We start from the raw sequence: 27,392 nt of genomic DNA, 5'->3' as shown, positions 1-27,392 counted from the left end.
ACAGTACAGAGATTATTTCCATATAATTAATAATTTAATTAATAATTATATATATATATATATATATATATATATATATATATATATATATTATATATATATATATATATATATATATATATATATATATATATATATATATATATATATATATATATATATATATATATATATATATATATATATATATATATATATATATATTTGCATTCTCTGACCACTTCATGTTCCTTCTTTGCTCACGAATTATTTCCATATTCTTGAGATACAAAATACAATTGTCATGATTCATTTAAAATTTTTTTTTACAGAAAATTGAAATTTCACGTCTTATTGCCAGCATTCTGTAGTGCATAATGGAATTTTCATAGATCATTCAAGCCTTCAGCCTATGTATGTACAATAAATATGAAACAAGGTTCATAGTATTCAATAACTCAGCCAAAACAAAACAGAATTTAAAACAGAATCATTAAAATACCACAATGACAGAACTGTAAAACGTGCATCATCATGAGCTGTTTCAGAGTGACAACGCTCTGTTTGCAAATCATCGTCATAAAAGTTTTTTATGAATTCTCTCTCTGCTCTCCTCTGTCCTGTGCATTTTCATCTATCTCCTTTTCCATGATTTCCTGGGTCTTCCTACTTCCTTATTTACATCTTTTCTGCTGTTGCACTTTAGCTAATACAGATTTAACACATCTGTAAATTATATCTTCAATATCTACCATGAAAATGAAAATACTGTACAGTACTCACCTTCATTTCTCCCGAATATATTTTTCCACTTCCTAGGGCCGTTAGTTTCGCAGATATTGTTCATTCGGGCCGGTGGCATTTTCACAACCTGTAATGGGAAGGTTTGAGATTGTAATATTTGAATTACCATTATCATCATCATTGAAAATGTGCAACCACCAAATGGAATCTTAAAGGCCATCCACTTTGGCAAGCAAGTTTCCAAAGAACAGAATGTCCCATTTTAATCTATAACAACTAACCCAATACTTTGGCAGTTACATACAGTATTCTGTGAGCACTTTCCCAGTGCAATTTGCTGCACCTTTTACAATTTCTGTAAATTCTTCGGGGAAAGCAACAAGTCACCAGGAAGCAAGACGTGAAGGAATATACAATAGTCCTGTTAACAGTCACAGAAAATATATGCACATTTACAACAATACACACACACAAATGCATTTTAAACCTAAAATAACCTATGCAACTAAAGCAGACGCTGGGAAATTAGAATACTCATTGAATAATGCTATCTTATATTGCAAGTATTGTCCCTACTCCAGATTACACTAGCACTGAAGACTGGCCAGACCCACTATAATGTTTCTCCCAGCCCGAGAAGAACCCTAAAAGAGTTACAGAGGTCTGGTTAAACAAATCATTTATAACTAACTAACCCACCATAATGTAATACGTATAGAGGGATCTTGTTTCTCTGTACTCATGTATGTGTGTGTGTGCATAGGAATGAACAGTTGAGCAGGTAAAACTGGAAATGAAGTAGGGAAACACACAACTGCTCAGGAAACAAACATCAGGTGTCAAGAGTAAATAATTGTAAGGATTTCTATTATTTTCGCCACTTCATTTGAGCTAATTGAAATAGATGTTCACCAGATCTATAAAGCTACCACTTCATCTTCTATTCTTGTCCTGCAAAAGTAGTCTACACTTTGATTCTTTCACGGTCTTATTCAGAAGAATATGACAGAGCTGGCTGATGTTAACTAATGATATTTCAAGGGACATATAAACATACTCTGGTTTCATTAGCTTTGCGGACACTGTCAAAATAAACAATAAACTAATATAAATAAAGACAGAAATTTAATCACATGAAGATCCAGGTGACATCTATTTATTGTCATGTCATCAATGATTAAAAAAAACTGAGAAATATTAAAATAATAAAATTTTCATATTCTTTGCCAGACTGCCTTCCTATGGATCAAACTGCTCACCGGTAAAACTAACCACTTCAAATTTGTCCTTTAGCTACTACAAGTTTAGACTTATACAGTACAGAAGTATGTTGGTTAACCTCTATTAAAATGGTATTATGATATCACAGGGCTCAACTTCTTATAACATGTTTAATGGCTCCTTTGAGAATTCCTGCCCTAAAGTCACAGGAACACAATCATATTTATAATTTGAGATTCAGTCAAGGGAAAAATATATCATCACCAGAAATACATCTGGACACAGACATTAAAAATCTGGACAATCAATCATAAGTCATTCAATTATACATCTGCAAGTAAGAGACATTACTAAAAAGAAAAACACCTCAAAAATTAAAAGATGCCTCCAGACATGATGTGCAGTGAACAAAAAGTAACTATTATTAGGCTTAAATCATAATTATCTGTGTTTTTCAACCAAATAGGTGTGTAAACATTTCATATAAAATACCATGCCTCCAATCAGCTGCGCAGTAACATATCTTTGCATTTGGTTACCTGGTACTGTCAATAACACAGTGTTTGAGACTGAGAGCCCTATCAACAGTAGCAAAAATAAAATGGAAAAAAAATCCTTACTTTTCTTCATGCCAGTACTTATTTGGCTGCACTGGTAGAGCTGCCCCTTGAAAGCCATAAATATTTAAGTGTTGTAGAATTGGTAAAAAAAAAAAAAATTCTAAATGACTCAATTTCTCTAACGAAACAACAACAGCTTTCCTAACTGCAAATCTTTTGTATATTAATAATTGCCACATATCCAATCAAAATACCACAACCTTCCACCGGAAGCAGAGAGGTTGGAAATCTCAAGAGCATTCTGCAATCTTCTTTGCCAACCTCAAGCTATACACCCATTCCTGGATGATGATACCAGCATAACAGGACTCATTGTAATGCAAGTTGATATCATAAAAAACCTCTCAAGAACGATGCTTTTTAACTTAGCAAACCAGTTTTCTATGCCTACTCGTTTTGCACTGTATCAAATACATAAAAGAAAACGACTGACAAAAATAATATACCACTATACAGTGATTTGACACAAGCCAAGTTTAACAAACATGCATACACAAAAGAAGGAACAAATACTATGAAGATGGCATGACTTTTTATATAAAACTCACCCACAGACTATCAAAATGGCTTAAGTTTCCAAATATACCTCACATCTCAACGTGTCCCATTCCATGAACCAATTATACTTTTTTGTGACAATGAGTAAATTGCAAATGCACTGTCTTGTTGTTCAGTAAAATCTAATATCTTGTAGTCTATTGTTGCAAGGCTCTGCTTTATGCATACATACACTCAAAAATCTGAGTGGATGTTCCCACATATATATATATATGTAGATTGTATACCACACATACAAGATATGCATACTCGTGACATGCACTATAAAACATGTTCCCTTGCAGAAAGAAATTAGTCATCTGGCAACTTAGCAAAGTTTTTAAGGCTCTTATTACTTTCAGTTTCAGTAAAACAAAATTGCAAGATCACAAATTAAGAGTGAAGGATCTTGTTAAAGGGAGCTATCCCTCTTTCATGGAGCCCATATGGATACTCTTGAAATTGAAACCACAAAGCACAGTTAACTTACACTGCCATGACATTCCAAAACAATATCCACAAAACAGCTCTATAATGTGAGATGAGACTTCTCGAACATTTTAATTAATGAACTAGAGAGAAAAAAGATATTTATTTCATTCATACATTCATCAGACAACTTGAGGGATCGCTGATCTTGACTAGCTTAAGTGGGAAAATATTTAATATTCTATGGTTATCGTGTGCATAAAAATGCGAACTATGTGTCCTCCACTTTTCCTTTCCTGGAATGAAGAAACAGATGAAGAGTATGACTGAAAATAAATAGAGAAAACAATAAAACAGCCATTTACCCTGTAACATAAACACAAACAAACATCTTGATGGAAGAAAGCTTTTTTGAGCTTTTCGATAACAACTAAAGAACAACAACCAGACGGACTATCATGACACAAAAACATCACTACATAAAGCTTTAAGTTCATCTGTGGCCTGCTGGGAATGGTAGAGGGTTGGTTATTGAAAAACTGAGAGACTGAAGAGGTATTCAAGTATGACACCATTTAAACGCACATCCTACCTGGAGATTCACTTTTAGATCTATAACTGACCCATTAAGATAAAACCATGTACAGTACAGTATTAGCATAAAAGTGATTTAATATTTATGTCTGATAGATTTATCTAAAACGATGCACGAGGAAAAAAAAGGTGAACTGTTATTATCCAAATGCTCTCGTGGTAATGTCCTTCTAGTGGTTTCATCAAGCGTGGCCCATAGTTCCTAGAAAATCTATTACACCACACATTTCCTAAGTTCATTGGATACTGTTAACAGACATTGCTAAAGCGCAAACCACAAATCCTTAAGGAGGAACAACAAACTCAGTATGGTGTGGAACTGCAGCTCTCTAGAAAAAGATATGGCTTTTACAGGTTACTCTCACTGCTTCTCTAATTAGGGGTGCCAATGTGTCATGACGTTTTGTGGCTTGACATGCAACACAGTTGTGGAGGGACATTTCTAGTTTACCTCCATACTCTATGGCATACTTGAACAAACACAAAAGATGGATGTGGAATCAAGGACTTGAAAAAATCCAACTGAGGTACCCAGCAAGGGAGAAGGGGACAGGACGGAAATGAATGGGACTGAGGGGGAATGGGGAGGTTGATGTCATACAAATCCTCGACAGGATACCATGGAAAGTGGTCAGTTACTCTTCAAGACAGAAACGTTCTAAAATGGATGGAATGTATCCACTTGTAGCCACTGAGAGAGAGATATATATATATGTATAACAGGCAAGTAAGGGGACATAAGTTCATATTGAATGATTTTACCGATATCCTTGAGCGTCTGGGAAATCTTGCCATATCTGCAGCTGAAGCTGATTTCGCTCTACGGATCTGAAAATGTGAATCGGTCCTAAAATGAAAACTAAAGCCCTAATGGTGGGGGGGGGGAGATAATTCGGAAATTCTGAGTCACAAAAGTGTTAACAACTCTGTTACAGAAGTTAGTTCATTTTTTATATTTTAATTTTCCTCAGCTGCTCCATTTTATTACAAGATAAAGGGAGATGGAAAACATTCACACATGTCTTTGCTCCTTGGGAGATTTAAATTCAAATATAACTAGAGTTTATATAATAATTTATATGCAAAACAGTTCCGTCTTGCTTTTTCCCTGCGTGTCTTTGCATGCTTACACATCCTAGAAGTGAATACATAGGCTATACATAGGCTATAAATTACCAAAGCACAAAATCAGCTGTGCTACTATCTAATGGTTCTAATAAAAATATACATGATAATACTGTAATCTGCTAGGAAACTTAGTACAGTAATGCAATTAGTGTTAAACAGTATTCTTGGCAAAAAGAAAGGCACTCTATTTCTATTAAAAGCAAACAAATTTCATTTTCACACTTTCAACAGATCTTAAATAGGTCATACATGCAATTTTGAAGCATAAGGCAATATGCTCAAAACTGCAGGGAGAATACCATCTACAGAATAAAGAAATGTGTTAAATTTAAGCTAACTGAAGCATGGCATTAAATACTATTGGCTATTAATATTTAGGAATCTTAAGTCATGTCACTTATTCAGACTGCAACTGTTAATATGATTTTGCATGACTATAAATCATACAGGTAATAATTTCATTTGGTATACTTATTCATGTATAATGTGATAACTGAAGCACAGCTTCTCATTAATACCTTACACAACATTACACTTCCTAAGCTCAAAAGTTCTTCACGCACTGTAAATGCTAATAAAATATAAACCTTCCTCTATAATTCAAAAAGGTTTCACACCCAAATTTGGATTTTCCAAATTTAATCTATTTAGTCATATGAGACAAAAACTATCCTTGCATTCCAGTTCAAAAGACCATGGATATCAGTAAGTCCATACAAGGGAAGACTGGAATTACCTAACTAACAGGTTTTGACGCAGGACAAACCTATTTTTGGTAGCCGCTGTGAGTCCTCAAAGGAGCTGCACTCTCGTGGTCCCCCCAGGACAGACCAACCAATTACAAAGAATTCTCTTATAGTTGGTCTTGGCCAGAATAGTGCTTGTTGGCACAGTGATAGAATATAAAGGACTCAGGACAGGAGGGCTCTATCCCATCCTACAATGACTGCCTCGGCTTTCACTATGTCTCACCCGCACAAATGTGACAACAACATAAGCTGGCGGCCATCTTCATTACACGCCATGTCTGTGCAAGATGAATGTTCACCCCAGTCCCATGCCTTTTCATCAGGGAAAGTGGGCGGGTTTTTGAGGACTCCCAGCAGCTATCAAAAATGGGTTTTTCGTAGATCAAAACCCGTTCCTTGATAGCGTAGCCGTTGTTCGTCCTCAAAGGAGATTACAAAAGAAATTGACAGGTGACAAAATGGCTTGGCTCCTAATAAATAAATCCCAACAACCTAAATTGGATTTTGGTCCGAGGTACAGTCACAGGTTATTAACCATTTCCTTTATTCCGGATACTTATAGGGTTTGACAATACAGAAACAACACACGAACCAATATACTGTACGTATTATTATTGGTGGTGACTTACCTAATTATGTCATGTCTGGCCGTGGGATTACTGCCCCTTTCCCGGCAATATCTCAGGATGACCACAACTCTCATCACAATAGTGTTTCAGAAATGTTTTATTCAAGGTAAAGTCACAGGTTATCAACCGTTCTCGTTATTCCGGATAACCATCAGGGCAATGTTCATCACTTTTGATCAAGAGGCTAAATATGTAAATGACCTAACTGTTTCCATTAAAGTTGGCTGACACAAAGGCTCCGGCTACTTATCCCTAACCTTTCGCATCAAAAAACATAATTAAAAATTTATCTGCGTAAGATACACTGTATCCAAGTAGGTTGCTAATTTTGTTCAAAGTTGTTACAGTAGTGCAGAATTCAAATGTCGAAAGCATAAATTCAACATCTACCGATCTACATCGCGGAACATATACAGTATACAGCAACTGCAGCTGAAGATAACAGAATCCTTGTCGGCAAGACTACCAGAGAGCCCAGAAGTATTAATTAAGCTGTCAACTTGGATTTCTTTATATTTTTTGTAAGCTCAGCGATACATAGTTTACATTTCTGGAATACCAAAGTTGGGAGTTCATTAAACCATTATGAAGTTTTATGTCTTTGCGCTCCAATATTAAATATAGGCCAATTCCCACTAAAAAAAAAAGCTCACAAGTTGCTCATTAATATGCTTAAGACGCCACCATTCCACCTTATATACTGTCAACATGACAGGCTCTCAAAATCCATATTTTATGAAACAAAATTGTTTATATTTTCACACGTAACATCGTATAACAAAAAGATAAGTACTGACAAAATAAACATCAAGATAAGGGAAATTTAGTTTAAAATCATGTAAGATTGAAAAATTGGATAAAAACATGAAAAATTCTGATAAAATATGAATTACACACATAAAACTTTATTAAAGAATCTGAATAAAACAACTATGTACCTGGATAATACATGAAATATCTAAATAAAATTTGAAATACTATATTAGGTTAAACAAAAGTGAATAAACGCTTTTAAATAATCAAATCAAAGCAAGAAATATTTGGTTTACCTTGAGGGCATCGGAGGTACTGACGACATCAGTATCCGACCTCTCCCCGGACCCCTTTTCAGGATCCCTCGCGCGACCGCTCCCTCCCACAATATCTGAAGAGGCACTGTTTGGTGTTCCAGATCCCGTCCCGCCCTTATCTCTTCGGAATCTGTTTCAGGAGAAGAGCGGTTAGCAGGAATTCTGATGCAACGTGATTCACCATAACGAGGTGAATAGAGTCTAACTTCTATTTTGTACATCACATTATAGCTTAGTGCCATTGTTTTAATTCTTGATTCTTTTTTTAAAAATAAGTTCAAATGATATTGGGTCAGTGATATTGTAAATGAAGTGCCAGTTTAAAAAAAACCACTGTCATCATACACACCAAAGAGATTATTTTCTTGTCAATCTGTACAGTGCAAGAGTGAGATGGCAGTGCTTTTCAAAAAAAAAAAAAAAAAAAAAGTAGAACGATGATGTTCTACAATGGCAGCACTCTACATGGGCACGGCCCACGATATTATCATCAGTGATAAACAGAACTAATCTCTGGAAAATATACAAAAGGAAACAAACTTTTAAAAGATGCTTAGCTAGTCAGTTCATCTCTAGTTAGCAACTATGAAAAAAAAAAGAAAACAAAAAATGGTTAACAATCCAGTTTAGAAATATATTACCGTACTCTATGGGAATTAGAACAAAACTACTTTTTAATGGAATTTTTATAAGAGGAAGATCAAAACCTTTTTGGTTAAGTTGGAGAAGATGATAAATATGTAAAGAGGTTTAATCAAAACAAAATCATTCATTCCATAATTTTTCCCTTCTTGCGGGTCGCTACACGTGTCCTGCATTACTGTAAAAATGGGGATGAAGAAGAAGAGGGTATATGAATATTCCTTTTCTTTTGATTTAACCAACAACAGCAGTTTTCAAGCAAGTACATATGTGCTACTTCTGGAAGTGTCGCTTGCATTTTGCATTGCTTCTGTTTATCCAGATGTTTTAGCTGTCCAGAATGGCAACTGTTCATACAGCAAAAAAAAAAAAAAAGGTTGTCCTGAATATTGTACTGACATTTAATGTCTACCAATGCTAAAATAATAATAAAGCAGTTATGTGCTATTTATTTATTATCATCATCGTTATTGTTGGGTTTATTTTAAGTGCCAAACAAACAGCAAAACAGGCTTGACAAGGAAAGGACCTCATCTGCACAGAACAAATGGGATAAGAACTCAAGTGTAGCAATAAAAATCTGAATGTTACTAAAAGCTTTAGCCAGAATTAAAGATCAAGCAAAAATATAAAGGCAAGAGAACACTAATCGAATCTTAATGAGGAACTTGGCAAACGACATTTATAGCATCATCATCATCCTTGTCTAAGAATGAAGTAGAACATAATACCCTCCATCTTTAAAGGAAGAAAGAAAAGTGAGCTAGGGATTTATTTTAAACGTCTGTAAAGCAAAAGCCTGTGAGAGACATAGCCACTGTAAAGAGCAAAAAGGTCTACATGTAGAAATAGGCTGCTACACTTCAGGAGGAAGATGAGACTACAAAAGGCACTCCAATAAGGTAGGACTTGAGGTACAGCTGTGAAAAGTTAAGAAGAAGAGGGTTGATGTTTGCGTTGGAAGGATCTCAAAGTGTACTGACAGCAGCTGAATCAGAGTGCTCATAATGATGTCAATGTGTGAAAATGACCTAAGTTCTCAATTTATTTGGATGAGAATACTGTACGGCATACTAAACTTCAAGTCAGTCTGTTTCTTAACATCCAGGCAAGACTGATAAACTCATGGACTATGAAAATGAAAAATTACATTTCCCCAGTTCGATGACTGTAATTCTGATATTTACCATAAGCCGTTATCTGTTCATAATTTAACTGAAAATTAGAATTTTGCTATGTTGTGCGTCATTACATCTGGGGAAGATATGTTCTATTCTGTAGAAACTTATGAATTAAATAATAATAAAAATAATAATGATAATAATAACTGTTGATACAGAACATGCCTACTAATTATATAAAACTGGATCTCAATAATGCCTCTTTAAGTGCTTAAGCACTGGCTTCCATCTCAGCTGAAATCACCATCATCATCTAAAATGCTTTTACATTTCAGAGAAAAAAGAATTTAAGCAGAAATGTATATATCAGAAACACAAAGAGGAAATATTTGAGAAAAGTACTCTTGCACACAATGAATGATTAGTTCTGTGTCATAAAAACCTCGAGTTCTAAATTTGACAGTTAACTGCTCATATGATTAATATATATATTTCAATATGACTGAAATATTTAGTTGTTAGTATTCGTCTTTATGTGCCATCAAAACCTGCTTATAAAATCTTTCAGTGTTAACGGGACAGTTAAATAAAATAACTGACCACAAAACTGTTTACTTGGGAGATGCTGTCATAACCTTAAATCTTACTACAAAATTAACTTACAAAGTTGCTCACGAAGGCACTCAATGACGTAAGAACTGAGCAATTGGTAATTTTTTACCGTATCTGAACAGAGACACTGAGATTTAGCTTTAAGTGTTGTAAGTAAGATGAGTAAATCAGAGTATCTGTTAAGTGGGATAAAATGTATCTACAATGAAAGAGTTTGAGAAATTGCTGGGGAGAATGTTTGTTAAACTTATTTTGTCAGTCCACTTGCCAAGTGTGATATGTAGTAAAGTTGCTCTATTGACTACTGCAAGAAAATAAATGCAAAGATGGCAATTCAAAGGAATCATAAAGTCATGAAATCATCAAAAGTAATAGAAAAGAGCAAGATGTTTGTCAACAGGAATCAATGGCAACTAGATAATGTACGTAAGTAAAAAACAAAACAAAAGAGAAAATTTAAAGAAATGTTGCTGCATTAGGTTAGCGTTAAAAATTTATTCTTACTGTTTATTGAAAAAGGCAATTGTCAAGTCTGGGAGAAGAGGAAGTCTCGTTAACAGTGGGAGAAGCACATTGATTAGGGCAAAATTACACTGAATTTATCAGTAACTTGTCAAAGTGTGCAACCACCTGGGAAAACCACCACAGTGAGTACACAAATGGATATGGATAAAAAGGATTTACTAAAAGAACCATCCTGAGAAAGTGAAGGACAGAGGATGCTCAAATTAGTGCAGTGACTTCACACTAAAAAACCAAAAAAAAAAAAAAAAAAAAAAAACACTTGTCAGAGAGTTCCATCTGTAGTTCATAATTTTTTAAAAATAATAGCAGGTCTCTTCCTAGATCCACCTCCTATACTTTTACACTGAATACTGTACTGGAAGGTACCAAACACACATTCTTGATTCTACATTACAAAAAATGTATCTGCCAAAAACACAAATCCAAGCTCAGAATCAAAGTTGGGGCATTGTTGCAAAAATAAACTTCTTGTTCTTTTGACAAAGTCTTTTCACCTCTTCAATAATAGGGAGGGATCATTGTAAGGTAGCCTGCTAATATTTGGAAATTTGGTAGGGACAGGGAAAGCACAAAAGCTGCTTCAGAGTGTAGAACTATTTCACCCCAAAACGCCTTAAAAAACGGATTCTACAACTGATTCTTCAAGGAAAAAGTAATAAGGACGATCGTAAAAAAAAAAAGACACCTGTAGGAGAAAACATAAAGAGCTATAGCTATAGGCATTACGACATGGATAACAAAGGACGACGTATTCTAATTAATAACTAAGCTGAAGAAAACACCAGAATTGACAGAGGATAAAAGTAATCTTGATGAGAGACAGATGGTCTATGATGTATTACAGCTAAATCTGTAGATTCCTTTATAAACATATGGGAAAGATGGTAGAATGAAAAGATGGGAAAGAGAATATTTTACAAATGACAAAAAAAAAATGCTCAAAGAAACTACAGAGGGCATCCTTAAGAGAAACAAACAATTAAGATTCCATGTGAATTTTCAAAGGACCAAAACAAGGGACGCTTGATTTCTTAGAGCAAGAGGAGGGGAACTTGATTTCTCAAAGTCTTGGAGCAGGAGGAGGGGAACTTGATTTCTCAAAGTTCAGAAGAAAGCAAGCATGATTTCTCAAAGGTTCAGAAGCAAAGGAGCTCAAGTTGTCAAATGTTCAGAAGGGAAGAATTTTATTTCTCAAAAAACAAAAGGGAAGGAAGCTTGATTACTAAAAGACTTGAAAGGAAGGGAATTTGATTTTACAAAATTTCTGAAGGAAGAGGACTTGATTTCTCAAAAGTTCACAAGAGAGGTGCTTCATTTCTCACAAACTCTGAAAGAAGAAAGCCTAATTTTGCTTGATTTCTCAAACTTCCAGAAGGGACAGAACTAGATTTCACAAGTTCAGAAGGAAGGGATCCTACAGGAGAGAACACTTGCTCTAAAAAGTTCTGAAGGAAGGCAGCCTGATTTCTTAAAAATTCAACAGAAAGGGAGCTTGACATCTCAAAATTTCATAAGGAAGAGTCTGATTTCACAAACTTTAGAAAGAAGATGTCTTAACTTCTCAAAAGTAAAGGAGGTACGAAGCTTGATTACTTAATATGTCAAGGGGCTGGACAGAAGGATGCTCGATTTCTCAATAAGCCAGAAGAAAGGGAGCTATCATGGGTTCGTATATCTCGAGTAAAAAAACAAAGTTGAAGTTGAGGGTTTGCTCAGGAAGCTTTAGCAAGGATTGTGGAATAGAGGGTGCAAAAGACTAATTTCTTCACTCTTAAGGCATGAGCGAAAGATACTTCAGGTTTCTGTTGAATGTGAAAAGGTATTCCAACCTACAAAAGGGTATTCCAAGGTTTCTGGAGAGTGGAAAAAGTATTATTACGAGAACTCCAACCTAAAAAGGGTATATATGGATATATATATATATATAAATATATAGCAGTAAGAGCACAGGGAACAAGGGTATCTATGCCAACCGGCTGAGTGCAGGTTCACGCCAACACTTGTAGGGAAAACAAGCAATTTGGTGTCAAGAAAGGAAAGTCAGGTATGATACGCATATAAAATCAAAGCTCTCATTACACACAAAACTAAATTTTAATATAAGAATTTAAGAATAGAAATTCAAATAGAAAATACACCTGATAGGAAAATATGGAAGAGACATAAGTACATTGTACCACAAAATTTATGAGACAGAAAATAGAATTTAAATTTCAGATTTCTAAATTAATGGAGGTATACAATAGGTAAGGAAGTGAGGTAATTTATGAATTTGCAAAAAACCATCATATAATGGATAAAAAGAAATTACTAAGATTAAAAAAAAAAAAGCCATGGAGCCTGACTTTCCCGGAATAGCCATTAGAACTCCCCTAACAAAAGCCAGTTACTGATGATCTGGGATACACTCACCATGCTTCAGAAGCCAACAGAGAGCTATGAGAAAGTTCTATCAAACGTAAACAAACTTTCTAAAGATTACTTAATTCTTTCAGTGTACTGTATTGATGAAAAAAAAAAGCCATGTCTATTGTTAGCGTCAGGAGAGAAAAAAAAATGGAAACATCTGCTTGCTAATGTTTGCCAAAGCAGATCCATTACACTGCCATTCTCTGTTGTCTTTGAACCCATGCTGAATGTCACCTCAGAAGGGAATGGCCAAAAGGGCTTGTAGCCTTGATATCTGAGAGAATCTTATAGAAAGTGTTTACACCAACACCCGGGCACCACTTTACCTCCAAGTTTGTTCGCTGACACTGGCGAGCAGGGAGAAGGGGTTCACAGAGACACAAGAAAAGAATACAATAGTCAACAAGTGATTGGTATTAAACAGATATGGAGACATGGTGGCTGTTTTATTCTCTTGGTATCATTTACCACTGAATATTTTTGAAAAATGTCTTTTACAGCACAGTAGATGTAACAATTCTTTGGTTTTCTTTGTAATTGACAGCTGATTACAGCAATGTTTCACCTACAGCTCCCCCATCTATTCTGTGTTAAAGAGATCCTTCAATTGTAATGGCTTTTCATTCAAGATAACACAGACAACTCCAAATTCCAGTCGTCCTGGAAATTATTCATCAGTGCTGACATTCCCCTCCTGAAATGAAATACAGTACTCTGAACTGAACCTATGAAGTTCCATTACTGGAAACCTGAATCTTGTATAGTAATCAGGAACATGACTACCCCACAACTGCATGCCTGCCAAACATATAAAGTTTATTGTTCATAAACTGGGTCTAGCAAGATCTTCTAGTAGGCAACATTTGCCAAAACAAAGGTGTTGCATTTGCAAGAGAAAATGATGAAAGAGACATTTCATTTCAAAGATGTTCAGTGGTATGATCCTAAGCCTCTCTCTCTAATAGACAGTGAATTATTTGCTGGTTACATGTTACGGCATCTACGGTGCAACGAGCACACTATCAAAGCCAATACAAGCCACACACACCTAAAGGGTTGAAAGTAAGATGGCAGTGGAATTCAAGGACCCACAAGATGGAACTCTGACATCACAGAAAGATGAGTTACTTACTTCACATGCGTGAAGATGCATTTGAAGTACTTATTGATTTTGTTCAATTCTAAGAAAAATCTCCCAGAGAGAATTGTGAATATAACCCATATAGTATCGTCACAGACATTGGGACAGAAGTCTGGTAAACTGCAAATCATAATTAAGAGTTCCAGCCAATGAGCCTAATGAACCATTTATTATAAAATATTTAATGGACTGTTATCATGTTATATTATTTAGATTAAATTACAAGAAAATTTTAGCTTTTCCTTTCAGTGAATTCTTAATGTTAAATCCCTGATGAGCACACCTCCTACACTGATCCTAGATGACACATGAAATGACTAATATCAGAATGAGAAGTGGTTGATAAAACCAAATGTGACGACAGCTTACTACTATCAGGATGGTCAATGGCTGATAAATTATTAGTGGCAATATTTCACTACTACCAGAATAAAAGGTGATAGGTAAAAGCATGAGTGGCATTATGTAACATGAAATGATAGAAAAAAGCTCGAGTGTGACTTGTAGGTTTTAAAATGGCATGAAAATATGAAGGGTCCACTTTACAGTACTGATATGTGTTCAGGGTTGTTGGAATAACATACGATAAAACAAACACAGTCGCCATAACCCCACCTCAAAAAGGATCTGTAATCACTTTGTATCCATAATTCTACATCTATTTATTTCCAATATCTTTATGATGGTTTCTCAGTTTCTGCTAAAGCAGTCTTATGCCTCCTCTTCCAAACCTAATCACCATAATGAAGAATGAACTAATTTCTCAAATAAGCAAATGATCTAGAAAAATGTACTGACTCGGTTACCAAACAGAAGTCAGCAGGAATACCAGCAACACACTACGAAGAAACTATAAGCATTGCAATAGTTAATAATTACCACCTTAAATATACCTACACATTACGGGCGCCACTGACGATGTAAAGAAAGAAAAAAGAACATTGCAAATGTTAAGAAAGCAGTCTTTAAAGCACTCCTAGGACTTCTAACCAAGCAATACCTCTTAATACATCTAACATCTAAAGCACTACACGGATTACTGACCATTTTGTAAGCTAACAGTTTTTAGGAAAACAGGCTTTCAAATATAAGTAACACATAATCAGGGGGGCCTTCATTTCCTTTGAAAGCTTAACATTTGCATGTTTTGCACAAGTAGTGACTATAAAAATGAGTCTTCTTTTGCACAAGGGTAGAAACACAACATCTCAGTGAAAGGGGCTGTCACACAAGTACACCTTCTGGTATCTTTTAGCATCCTGCAGCCAGACTTTTCACCAAACAGCCAATATTTTTCTGAAAGAGATGCAAAATCTGAAGTCACGCACGTTTGTTACAGTGATGTCACACGCGCACAAACATGAGTGACTACAATTTTGCCACAAATACTGGTTCCTTGGTGTGCGGTTGGGTGACCAGAGGCTAAAAGGTGCCAGCAATGACTGGCACCAGTGCAACATCACCTTAATGGGGGATAAAAGATCAACAACAAAAGGTATTTTAGCAAAAGTGGGCAGAAACACCAATGGAACCCCACCCAAGGCACGAGTCAAAAACTGGAAAACCCCATCACATGGAAATGGCCGGGATGTGAATTAAAAAAATAAATTACTCATGCAGATGTATTGCAGGGGGGGGGGGGGAAATCTGAAAACCTACCATTCAGAAAATGTCAAAATGTAAACATTTTGAAACTTTCAGACAGAAAATGCCCTGTGAGCATTTAATTTGTACTGAAATCTTACTACAAAGCCAGTAAGCATCTATTGATGAGAAAGTATTCAGGTCAATGACTCTGAGTTTTAAATGAATTGGGATTATCATAATGCAATGCTTCTTGATTCTCTAATCCCCTCACTTGAAAAATATTTCAGTGGGCAAAAAGTGAACTGCAATTTTCTTTTTATATTCAGAAAATATATCTGATGCAACTTGACAAAACTTTTCAGAGCTTATAAATTTACTGTACTGGATAACATCAGTATGTCTGGTAAAACACGTAATTCCATCTGAATGCATATATAACCATATACCAAGAAAATTAATTTGTCACATTGCTAAAAAGAACACCTGGGTAAAATTTGAAAACATATATGCAATACTCAAATAATCCTGTACCAAACATCAATTTATACATTTAGTACGTGTGGGAAAATCAACACCACAATTTTCCATCACTGGGCCCTCCTCACAGCTATTCTTTACTCTTCAACAATTATCTCTTGTGTTCTCAGCATCAGAAATAAGGACGCGAATATACTTCCGGGAAGATCAACACCAGTTAACATTAAAACACCATCCTATCTTGATTTCAAATTTGGAAAAGAATAAATCACAAGTTTATACCCACAAAGCTCCAGATTTTTCAGTACACTGCACATCTTCAGCTTTTAGCGATCTACTATACTGGCTTCTACCTCTAGTGAACCAACGTTTACAAGAATTTGTGACTACTGGTGTATCGTTATTTTCGCTGTGTGTCTTGTGTAACACCTACCATTACGGATGTGTCTGGTTTTTTTCTTTTACTATACAGTAGTTAACATCAACGAAGTGAGTTTGATACATCAACTAATGAGCACTAAACACCACCTGTAGTCTACCACACCAATTCTAATCTAATCACATACAAGTGGATCTAAAACTATTCTTTTTCTCTAGGATTACCTGGAAAATATCTTTCTGACGAGATGATCATGGCTCAACTCTTGCTGAGGTTCGTGTTTCCGTCTCTCAGCCAACTCTTTCTCCCGACGGACGTCGCTCACTTTCCTGAAGATAAGCTGTGGAATAATAATGAAATCAGTATTGGATAAAATTGTTCTGAACAATAATGGAATAATAATACGATTATTATTGGATAAAACTGTTCTGAACGATAAACATTTCCTTCAGGCAAATGTGCGGGGAATGTCTGATTCTTTCTTAAAAGTTCATACATAAAACTCAATCTTTCTATATTTGAACACTGTACATTATCTGATCATGGAAGTGTGCGAAGGCTTTGACGCAGCAAAAATTCCTACAAGATTTTATTTCAATGTTGTAAACCATATCAATAAACCCTCAGTTCTTCAGATTAAGTTAGGATAAGGGATACCATCAGACACAGAGGAAAGTGTGCCTGAATCATATGCTACTGGAAGAGGCAACACATCCTAGAAGCCACATCCTAAAGGATGCTACAATACACTTATATGCAATTAATTATCATGGTTAGAAATCCAGTTTACTTGCTTCAGAAATATATTAACAAATTTTAATCATGAAGAGCCTGACGAAGTTTTAATCATTCTCGTAAGGATCATGTTACTTCAGTCACTGTCTAGAGACAATGTCATATTGGGTAATCTGGTCCACTAAACAAAGTGTAAGAGAAGTCAAAGGGTGCATCTGAAAGGTGAGAGCCTCACATATGAGTGCATTTCAATCACAAAGGATAAAGACAGAGAAGCCTAACTTTACAAATATGAAAGTAATTCTCATGCTAGGGAGTATTCCACGTCACTAATCACTATCTACACAACATACTCCATTTACGAATGTCTTCTAGATATGAAAAAAAGGACATAACGAATCCTCAGTATGAATTTAATGATCGCGGCAACTTACCTCAAATCGAGTTCACGATTAAGAACAAACTGTTAAATACAGAAGCAAGGACCTCAATGCACGAAACTCACCCTATGCCTAAGATTGTAAGTGAGTACTAGATTCCGAGCAAAAGAATTGGCGAAGGCATGATAGAAATCAAGAACTTCTAGCAACTTTTCTCTCTTGATAGCGTGTAAGTCGCAGTATGTGAGCGCACGGACATTTGCCGCACTCTGGCCAACCGTTGGGTCCTTCCAGAAGGTGTCGCCGAAGACGTCCCCTTTCCCAAGGATGGCTACAACTTCATCGTCCTGAATTACTTCCAGAGATCCAGTGACAATGAAACACAGCTGGTCCAACGACTCTCCAGTATGGAACAGCAAATCACCTGGAAAAATACCGTATGTTAAATGATGCCAGAAAGAGTATTTTGTCAAATGATGCCTGAGAAAATATGTCATATAATATCTGGAAAAATCTTGTGCTAACTATCACACACAATATGAATCTTATTGTATAAAAATACCAAAGCACAAGACTATTCCTATCAAACATGACTTACTTAAGATTCTTAGATAGTTCTTTTAATCAAAGCAATTCAAACTCTAAGTAGCTAAACTAGACAGAAGATTAGTTTTTAAAAACTGATATCATTAAATAAGCTGCTGTTTATATACTAGTATAATAAAGAACCTGTAAATAATGAAAATTGCTTGTAATGAACATCTGATTACCCTAACTGTCCAGAATTCTGAAAAGTACCTAGTATCACTTTCTTGGCTTAGGAAATGACTAATGTTTATTTCAGAACTAAATCATAAATTCAATGTTAAAATAATTATGGGAAAAACTGTAAGTTGCTTTAAACAGCGTTAAGAAAACATTTTGTATTTAACTGAATAAACATTTTGATGGAGATTCTATTTGACAAAGCATAAAATTTACTGCATAGCTTTCGACGTCTCGTTACAATCTAGTCATAAAATGTTTGTAGGTAGATGGAGTCCCATACTAAGGTTCATCAAGATTGCACAGAAAAACACATCCTATGTCATCTTTGTCAGTAATTACTATACACTCTAAAACTTACTACAGTATATAACTAGAAGCAGAGCATTATGATGAAACTCTAGAACTTACTATATAACCATGGACAGAGAAAACTGATATCTTTTTTTAAAATTAAGATGTGCCGGAAACTAACGTGCTGAACAACTCAATGTGCTCACCTAGCCCAAACCTAAAGAAAACAAGAAATGGGGAAGAAGAGGAGTGTGTGTTTCAAAGGGTAGTGATGGAAAATAAATGAATGAGGGGTTTAAACCCGAAGGTGGTATTAGACCCCGCCTGGAGGATAGAAGGTTGCTAGAATCGGAAAAAAACTGATCCAGGAAAGGACTGGTAAGGAATCCGTGCAGTCAGGTTTCATGTACACAGTGGACATTAGAGATACTGAATTGTCTCAACCTGTGACTGACCTACTGCAGAGAAGAAAAGACAGTTGCTATGAAGAAGCTGAAGACAAAAGTAGGTTATGGAGAAAGAGAAACATGCCAAGAAGAGTGAACGCCATTATAGTTGCCAACCAAACTGAATTGGATACCTGATGATTATTTGAAATAAATTTAAAACTAGAAGATCTCTTATAAAATTCCTCAATGCTGCATTTGTTTAGCAGGTAAAAATGTAAAATAAAGGTGGTGTACCGATGAAATAAAAAAAAAATTCTTTGACTATGACTGAATAATGCTAGAGATGGTGATGAATACAAAATTCAAAATATACCATGAACAATTACTATACAAGACACATTTCCATATCATGAACTTGAAGCACAAATCTCAACACATCAGGGACATACTGATAAAAGAAAAACTGGTACGTATCTCATTATGACTTAATAATGTTGGCTGGAACACGCACTGAAATTGTGCAAACACCGCAATGATTTAAAAAGTTATTTTTCCCAGCCAGGAAAATACAATAAAAATTCAAGCTACACGAACAGCACTTGCTGGCTAAATCTGAAGAAGGGAAACTGGCTCTCTTACCTGGAGCCGAATGACTCATCGTGAAGTGCATGGCCAGCGCCCGAAGACACCCGTCAGACGCCAAACGAAAGGCAGGATGTTCATTGAAGACTTTCCGGTTTAAATGTACACATATATCTGCCTTCATGTCCTTGGGACAGTAATTCAGTACCTATGGGTTGTCCAGATTGAAACAATTAATAGAGTCAAACAACGTAGTTTCAGTGAGCATTATTTCTAACATTAACTGCGCGTAGAAGATTACTTCTGAATCTTTGGCTACAAGATCTGTTCTTTTATGCAGGTACACTTCAGAAACTTGACGATGAATGCAATGACCAATGTCAATTAATTTGAATGTGTACTCCATGAAACACATCACGAAATATGATGTGTAATTAGCATACAATTATAACAAATCATAACATGATTACCCTATGGTAAGTCTGCATCATACTGCAGGTCCTTTAAGAAATGAAACTGATTTTGCAGAAAGCTCATCACTACACATCTACAAATGAGTTTCAGAGAAAGCCTGTTACTACTGTACAGTTCTACGGAGATATTCTTGGAAAATGAAAGACTGAAAATGGTCGTTAGAATTTTTCTAGTCAAATTATCAGAGGGTATCTCAGATGTGGTTCCAATCATGAGTTTCTAAATGTTGTCCTGCTTGGTGTTAGCTTGCAAACAGTGACTTCAGAGGAAGAGATGTAACTAGATTCTGTAACAACAGCCTAAAGAAACGAGTTCAAGTCTTGAAAGTCACAGAAGGGATGAAAGGCATCATGGGAGAAATTTCCTCTTTCATTATTGTTTGGAATATGTACATATGAATGAAGAAGAGCGAAATCTATGCAATGTTTTCAGTGTAGACAGAGAAGAAGGAAATAAAGCCATTAAAATGAAGGGAGGTGAGAGAGAGAGAGAGAGAGAGAGAGAGAGAGAGAGAGAGAGAGAGAGAGAGAGAGAGAGAGAGAGAGAGAGAGAGAGAGAGAGAGAGAGACACAGAGAGAGAGAGACAGAGAGAGAGACAGAAAGAGAGAGAGACAGAGACTTACCTGAACAGTAGACAAGGAATAAAGGCAAACACGTGTCACTTATATACGAGAAAGTTAAAAAAATAAAAGAAAAAGGATAATTACTCAAAGAAAAAAAAAAAGGAAGGCAGGGAAGTGGAAGTAACAGGACCATGTATTAAATGCACTGTGGATATTAAATGTAATGGGGGTTTGAATCTATGCCTGGTCTTGCTTGGAAGGAGAAGATAGGGTGGCTGTGATGGGTGACTTGAATGCAAGAGTAGGCTACAGAGATAGAGGAGGGCATACCTATTAAACTGACAGTGCCTGGCCTCAATGAAAATGAAAAGTCTTTTGGATATGTACCCTGAAAAGAAGAATGAAAAACAAAAGGGACGCAGAAATGAGAACAGTCTGGAGTGTGTTACTAAAACATTGTCATACTGGAATAGAAAACGGACAGAAAGCCCAGCTGCTACAAGAAAAGTATAGCCTAGTTTTCTGAATGACATTGGCCACCCAAAATGGGATTCAAGATGAGAACAGAAAATGTAAAGTGGAAGGGTTTTGCTTAACAGAACACAGACACGACTGTTCAGAGTGAACTGAAGATACGAAAATCAAATGGATGCAAAGGTCAACTACTCGCACGACACAAAAAAGTTGAGAGAATTGAGTGAAGATTCTACCGTACAAAGAGAATCTTTAATAGATGCAGTAATTAATTTAAGGCATTCTAAGGTGTAAAATACCAAAGCAAACTCTAATCACTATCAAAATATACCTGCATTATTCGGTGTGATCGTAAAACACAAAAACGACTTCTCAATAAAACCAAAAAAGGACCATAAAGAAGATGAGAAAAGCATCAAATGATCAATAACAAAAATCAGAAAATTGATAATTATTCATACAACTATGAAACTGTATACAAAGAAAATGATTAGTCAAAACTAATGGTTTCTTTGGTTCTATTGATAGTTTTATCAATAATTAATACTGCACTGTACTTCATTCCATATTAAAATATACAGTATATAAAAGCGTGGTTCGACTTTGCAAAATAAAATGTCAAAACAATGAAAAGAAAAAAGCCAGCATTACTGTCTGTCTGGTTTGTAATTTTGACTAGACTTTACTTTTTCTACTTTATGCCAAATGGGCTGAAGTTCTTGGGAGAACGATGGTCAAAATCAATATTTCAAAATGGCTGTTATATCTGTAATCCTTCTGTAATCCTAAATTGTTTCTGAAATTTTGCTTAAAGTCTAAATTTAGTTCTTTTCAAACACTGTGCAACTGAGTTTAGTCAAGCCAAGTATGCACATATACATAATGCACAAAATCACCAATTTACAGTAAATCCATGGGAAAAAAAAAAAGAGTGCCTGCTTTAAATTTTCAAGTTGAAGTCCATCTGTCTAATTACTCTTCTGGCACCATTTTGCTGAACCAAAACAAGATGACAAAAAGAGATACAGAGCAATACACCTTCCAGCTCAGATACCACTCTATAAGAACATAATCCTCACCTAATGCCTTGTGAACAGAAAATACAGTGTCGACCAAAGTCATTATTCTCAAGATACTACTCAGCTGAGAACACTGATTGGTCATCAACCATTTACTATATTCTATGCCTTTAACAAGAATCCGTAAAGAATTTCAACACTTTATTGGCTGCTTTACGATTTTTGTTGAAATTTTCAAGGGACACCTACTTTACAAATGATAACCTGGTCTCTACCAACTACAGAATATTAGAAGAGCCTTCATTTGTATAAAGTTGGATGCTATTGGACAGGAGAGAAAAAAAAAAGCTTTCAAATGACTGTGTAGTTATGATTTTAGAGAGATTCCTTCAAAAGGTAATACTGTAAGCCTAAAGTTAAACCTGATAGCAAAAATCAAATGATAGAAGTGAAGTCGAAAGAGGAAGAAACTTAAAGTACCAGGTAATTACTTTCATGAAGATGAGGTTGTTGGATAACTCTGCTCACAAAAGGAGGTGGTTTGCAACTGACAGGAGGTGCTATTATCATTTTTGAAATTCCCAAATAAAAAAATCTACTAAAGTGTATTTAAATACAAACCAAGGAGGCTTTGGCTGTCTAATATGACATAGAAAAAGACAGCAGATTCATCCCTCAGTTATTTAAAAAAAAGTGTGCTAAGCAAGGTAACTACATTGTCCATTTCTCCTCAGCAATGAAAAAAAAAAAAAAAAAAAAAAAAAAAAACAGCAGAAATGCTTACGGAACAAGAGCCCTGATCAGTTCAAAAATAGACTTCCTTTTCGATGCCTGTACAGAAAGTTTTTGAAGACGGACCTATTAATTCCAGCACCAAAGCAAGATTCTGTTTCCCACTACCATGGACAATTAGCTGAACCATTCTAATGTGACCACATTATTTAATTTTAAAAGTGGTTTTCTCACTCATATTCTCAAGGACAATGACACTCTCCTTGGTTTTTTAGCCCAAAAATAATTTGTATCTTGAAGACAGAAAACTTGCCACTCGTCCATTTGGGTTGGCAGGGATTTGCCAGGACTCCTTTCACAAAGAAAAGAGAATCTTCACAAACTTTAACATAGCGATCAATATCCCGATTAAGAAAAAGTCTCCTGCAAAAATAAAACCTTTCGCAAAGGCAGCGATTAAGTCTTTGCCCAAGTATAACAACCTGGCATTTCTGAGGTGCATGAAAAGTACGAAGATCTAAGTCGACACTTATTTCGAGCAAGTATGAAATGAAAGTTTTCTCATTCTGCTACAGGATTCAAACCAATTCATTCAAGAGGTAGAAAATGAGAATTTAAGAAGTCCTTATGGTCACACAAAATACAAATATATCAGTTAAAACTAAAATGTAAATTATATATATACATATATATATATATATATATATATATATATATATATATATATATATATATATATATACAGGTATATATATACTGTATATATATAACTTAGAAATATACAAAAATGTAGACAAAGTCTTAACAAATGTAAAAACAATAGTAACCAATAGTTTTAAAATTACAGTACACTGTGCAGAATAATGTGCATACTTAACTGAAAACTTACAGTTACCATCACCAATTACCCAGTTCTGTTCAGCAAGACAGAAAGACCAATCTTATCTTGAATAAGTATCAATACTAATATCATGATACCTTCAATGAATTTGGGGATGTTTGAATTAGGATATACAAAGGCTTTGTTAAGATGTTTGGCATCACACTATACATAAAAAATCTCATATAAATCACAGGATTTATCAAGGTACTTGGTTAGGAAGTTTGGGAGTGGATTAGGGGGCACTCTTGGTTGGGTCAGGGGATGTTTCTTGACCTCGGAGCGGCATTGAGGAAAAGGGGGTTGGGACTTGCCTGCTTGTTCGACCTGGTCGATGTATATATATATTATTTTTTTTTTTGAGGGGGGGGGTTGGTGGTGTGGTGGTTAGAGAGGCGAAGGATTCAAGAAGACTCTTCAGCCAGATCTGCTTGGGAGTCTCTTAGCCAACTGCTGGCCGGACGGGGCTCCCTCCACAAGTGCACGTGGCCCCCTTCCTCTAAACGGCGCTGAAGATTTAGGAAGAAATTTAAAATGATGCATGAAAGTGTTCAGAGCAAAAAGAGCAAAAGGCACTCGATTTCTTCAAACGTGAAGAGTTTTTAATCAAGGCAATGAGGCAGAGGGAGGTTGGTGGAGGGGGAAGTCGCATTCTCCCGCTGGCACCAACCTACCCACCACAGGGGGGGGGAGGTGAGGGGTGAGGGCCAACTGATCACCACTAGCATTTTTTTTCTTTTGTGTTTTGGTGGAATTTCTTGGGAGGGAGCCCGCAAGTGAAAAGCATGCAGTAAAAACCATATCAAATCAAAAACAAGTCACGCCCATTTCTGGAGAAAAAAAAAGAAGTATAAATAACAAGCCAAAATATGCAAAATGTAGTAACTATATATATATATATACAAACTCTTCTAATGCTACCGTTAGAAAAGTAAGGTTATTTATTTAAAGTTATTCTACTTTTCCTTGCCCTTTTGTCCTAAAAATTTAATATAGAGTATTGTCAAAATATCAGTATCCTGACGTAACTGAGATGTTCTGTTTGTGATTTTTGAGACTGCTCAGTTCACAATGACTACCATTTCAACAACACTGCAAGTGAAATGAATGGTTTCTCTAGGTAAAAGGGATGGTGGGTGTCATGGTCAGCAATCTAGCTCTATGATATACGTTCATGAACCATGCAACCACATTTAACATTAATCAGAGAGAGAAATTATTATACAGTGTATCACATCTTGTTCTTCGCTTGACAAGTGTCAGATTAGCAAAAATATAAATAAAATGTCTAAAATGATAAAAAATTTAGCACTCTTTCATCAAATGTACTTGGAGTAATATGATCCTTCACTTTAAAAACCCAAAACACTAGGGGAAAAATTATTCTGTGATTCGTCATAAAAATTCTATGCAAGAATTTCATCCACACGGCACAAGAACAAATGCAACACGAATAAGTTGACAGATTCAAGTATGAATTTATACTATTACTTTTTCCTGGTATCCAGACTTTATTTAACGAGACTGGACTCTAAATCTGTAATTACTAATAATGGTCTATGCATCAAGAAATCTATGTCAACAAGGAGTGTTCAGGAACATGAAAATCAAGGTTCCTCTTTAGTATTCACATCATCACTGGGGTTTTTCAAATAAAGTTCCCGAACGCATTTGGTACTTTAGGGCAATTCCAGGAAACAAATGATCCAGATTTCGAATGAAATCGAGTGGGCTCTATAAATACGGCAAATGGGCTGAAAATGGTTCATGAACGCTTGAAGAGTAAAAACTGACACTTTTTTCCTGAATATAATCATCAAAGATGTAATTAAAGGACCAGTGACATGAGTTACTTCTTCTCGACTCAAATTGAATAATTACACAGCATTTGTGCCCATAAAATCTCATTTAACTTTTTTTTATCCTGTTATAAAACGACTTTCAATTTGTTTCCAAACGGAGTCAATTTTCAAAGTTGGTCTAATCTGTTTCTTTTTTTCGAGATACGATAAAATGCAAATCAACTGGGATCTCTATGTATCAAATTAGTTTTCTTGTCAGACAAAACCAAATGCGTATATACAAATGCCATTTAAATGACTTTTTGTCTATGGTTTAAAAGTGGGGGTAACTATTTCAGTAGGCAAGAGCATTGAAAATCTAAGGAAAAGTCCCTGAAGGTTATATATGTATTTACAAATCTAGAGGCGCTGATAGCGAGTATGCTTGGTTAAACAGTCCCGCAGTGTTCCTTATGCTGGATCTCTTTAGGCCTACATTTCCAGTGGCTTCCTCAGTACCAGTGTCCCTTTGAACTCTCGACAGAAATAGGTCTAAAAAATATTACATATTTAATCAAGAATCTACAGATGCAACAAATGTTTCCTTAAGAGATTAATGAACATGCAATCCGTAACCATGTCTTACGCTCGAAGCAGGTGACCTGTACATCTGCAAATGTGGTGTCTATTCGGTGAAAAGTAGATAAGCAAGCTATTATGATGTCAACGGCCCTTTAAAATATCTTCAGAAAGATAGGTAGTAATGCAGTCATGCTTTTTTGAGTATGTCAAAAAACCCAAAAACAAAGAAATGAGCATTTCAATGATACTGGTGGTGGCTAAAAAAAGCGTAGCTGTTGGTGGTTTGCTAATGAGAGAAAATAAAATCATTCCAAAATGTGGTTTCAAACTTCCGGCATTTTGCATAGCTTCCAGGAGGCGGCAAGATCGAAGCTAGTGCTTATGTCTCACCTTCGGCTCTGACATACGTAAATCCTCTTTGGTTTTATACCGTTACAACATTACTCAATTCTGTGTACAAATGTCTGTGTCTAAAAGGTGATGGGTGGAGGGGCAGCAGATACTGGTGATAGGGCGGTTTCATGTTGCAGCTTCGTTATTTTTCTTTATTTATTTATCTCATCAAATGATAAAACAAACCGTAAGAAAAAAATGAACCATCGTCATCATCATCATCATCATCATCATCATCATCATGCTTTTCACTTGGTTAATACCCGTCCGTCGGCCGTTGGAGTTGGTAAGTACCTCGTTTTCTACCTTGTTGGTATCGATCCCTTTGGTCATCGCCCAAGTCGACACCACGTAATCCATGACCCGCTCGGAGAGCGCCTTCGGCACCTCGTGCAGCTTCATGAACTCCCTCACGTTGTTCAGCATCTCGTGGTACTTCGCCGTCGCCGACGTCATCTGCTGGATGATGGTCGTCACGTGACCGAAGATGGTGGCGTAGAGCAAGGCTGGGGAGGGGGAGGAGGAGGAGGAGAGAGGGGGGGGAGAGAAAGAGATGACGTTACCTGATTGGTCTAAGAGAGGTTTTGGTCAATTCATGGCTGAAAAAAGTTGCCGAGTACCAAAGAAACTTCATAAAATGTAAACAAGGATGAATTCATTTATTTATGAACAGTTTATGCATAAAATCACAAGAATCACATTTATTTCTGCTGGCTTCGATGGCGAGAGCACTAGTACTAAAGTTCGCTTCGATGG

At 35.8% G+C, this 27,392-nt stretch overlaps 1 protein-coding gene across 4 annotated transcripts in view; it reads right to left on the bottom strand.

Annotated features, from left to right (window-relative positions):
* The window catches only part of LOC136849849 (potassium voltage-gated channel protein eag-like), a 449,348-nt gene that overhangs the window by 8,340 nt on the left and 413,616 nt on the right, over positions 1 to 27,392 (bottom strand). For 3 of the 4 annotated variants that reach the window (XM_067123320.1, XM_067123318.1, XM_067123319.1), the window contains 6 exons: positions 26,943 to 27,142; positions 19,796 to 19,946; positions 17,834 to 18,132; positions 16,818 to 16,933; positions 7,680 to 7,830; positions 763 to 850 (listed from right to left, as the gene is read on the bottom strand). In XM_067123320.1, the coding sequence (XP_066979421.1) occupies positions 763 to 850; positions 7,680 to 7,830; positions 16,818 to 16,933; positions 17,834 to 18,132; positions 19,796 to 19,946; positions 26,943 to 27,142 (1,005 nt within the window). Of the gene's footprint in view, positions 1 to 762; positions 851 to 7,679; positions 7,831 to 16,817; positions 16,934 to 17,833; positions 18,133 to 19,795; positions 19,947 to 26,930; positions 27,143 to 27,392 lie in introns of all 4 variants that reach the window. The other variant, XM_067123321.1, reaches the window with a different exon arrangement.

This window comes from Macrobrachium rosenbergii, chromosome 21 (assembly GCF_040412425.1).
Source record: "Macrobrachium rosenbergii isolate ZJJX-2024 chromosome 21, ASM4041242v1, whole genome shotgun sequence".
NCBI lineage: Eukaryota > Metazoa > Arthropoda > Malacostraca > Decapoda > Palaemonidae > Macrobrachium > Macrobrachium rosenbergii.
Note: the sequence above shows the minus strand (reverse complement) of the source record. Positions and strands in the feature narration are given on the sequence as shown.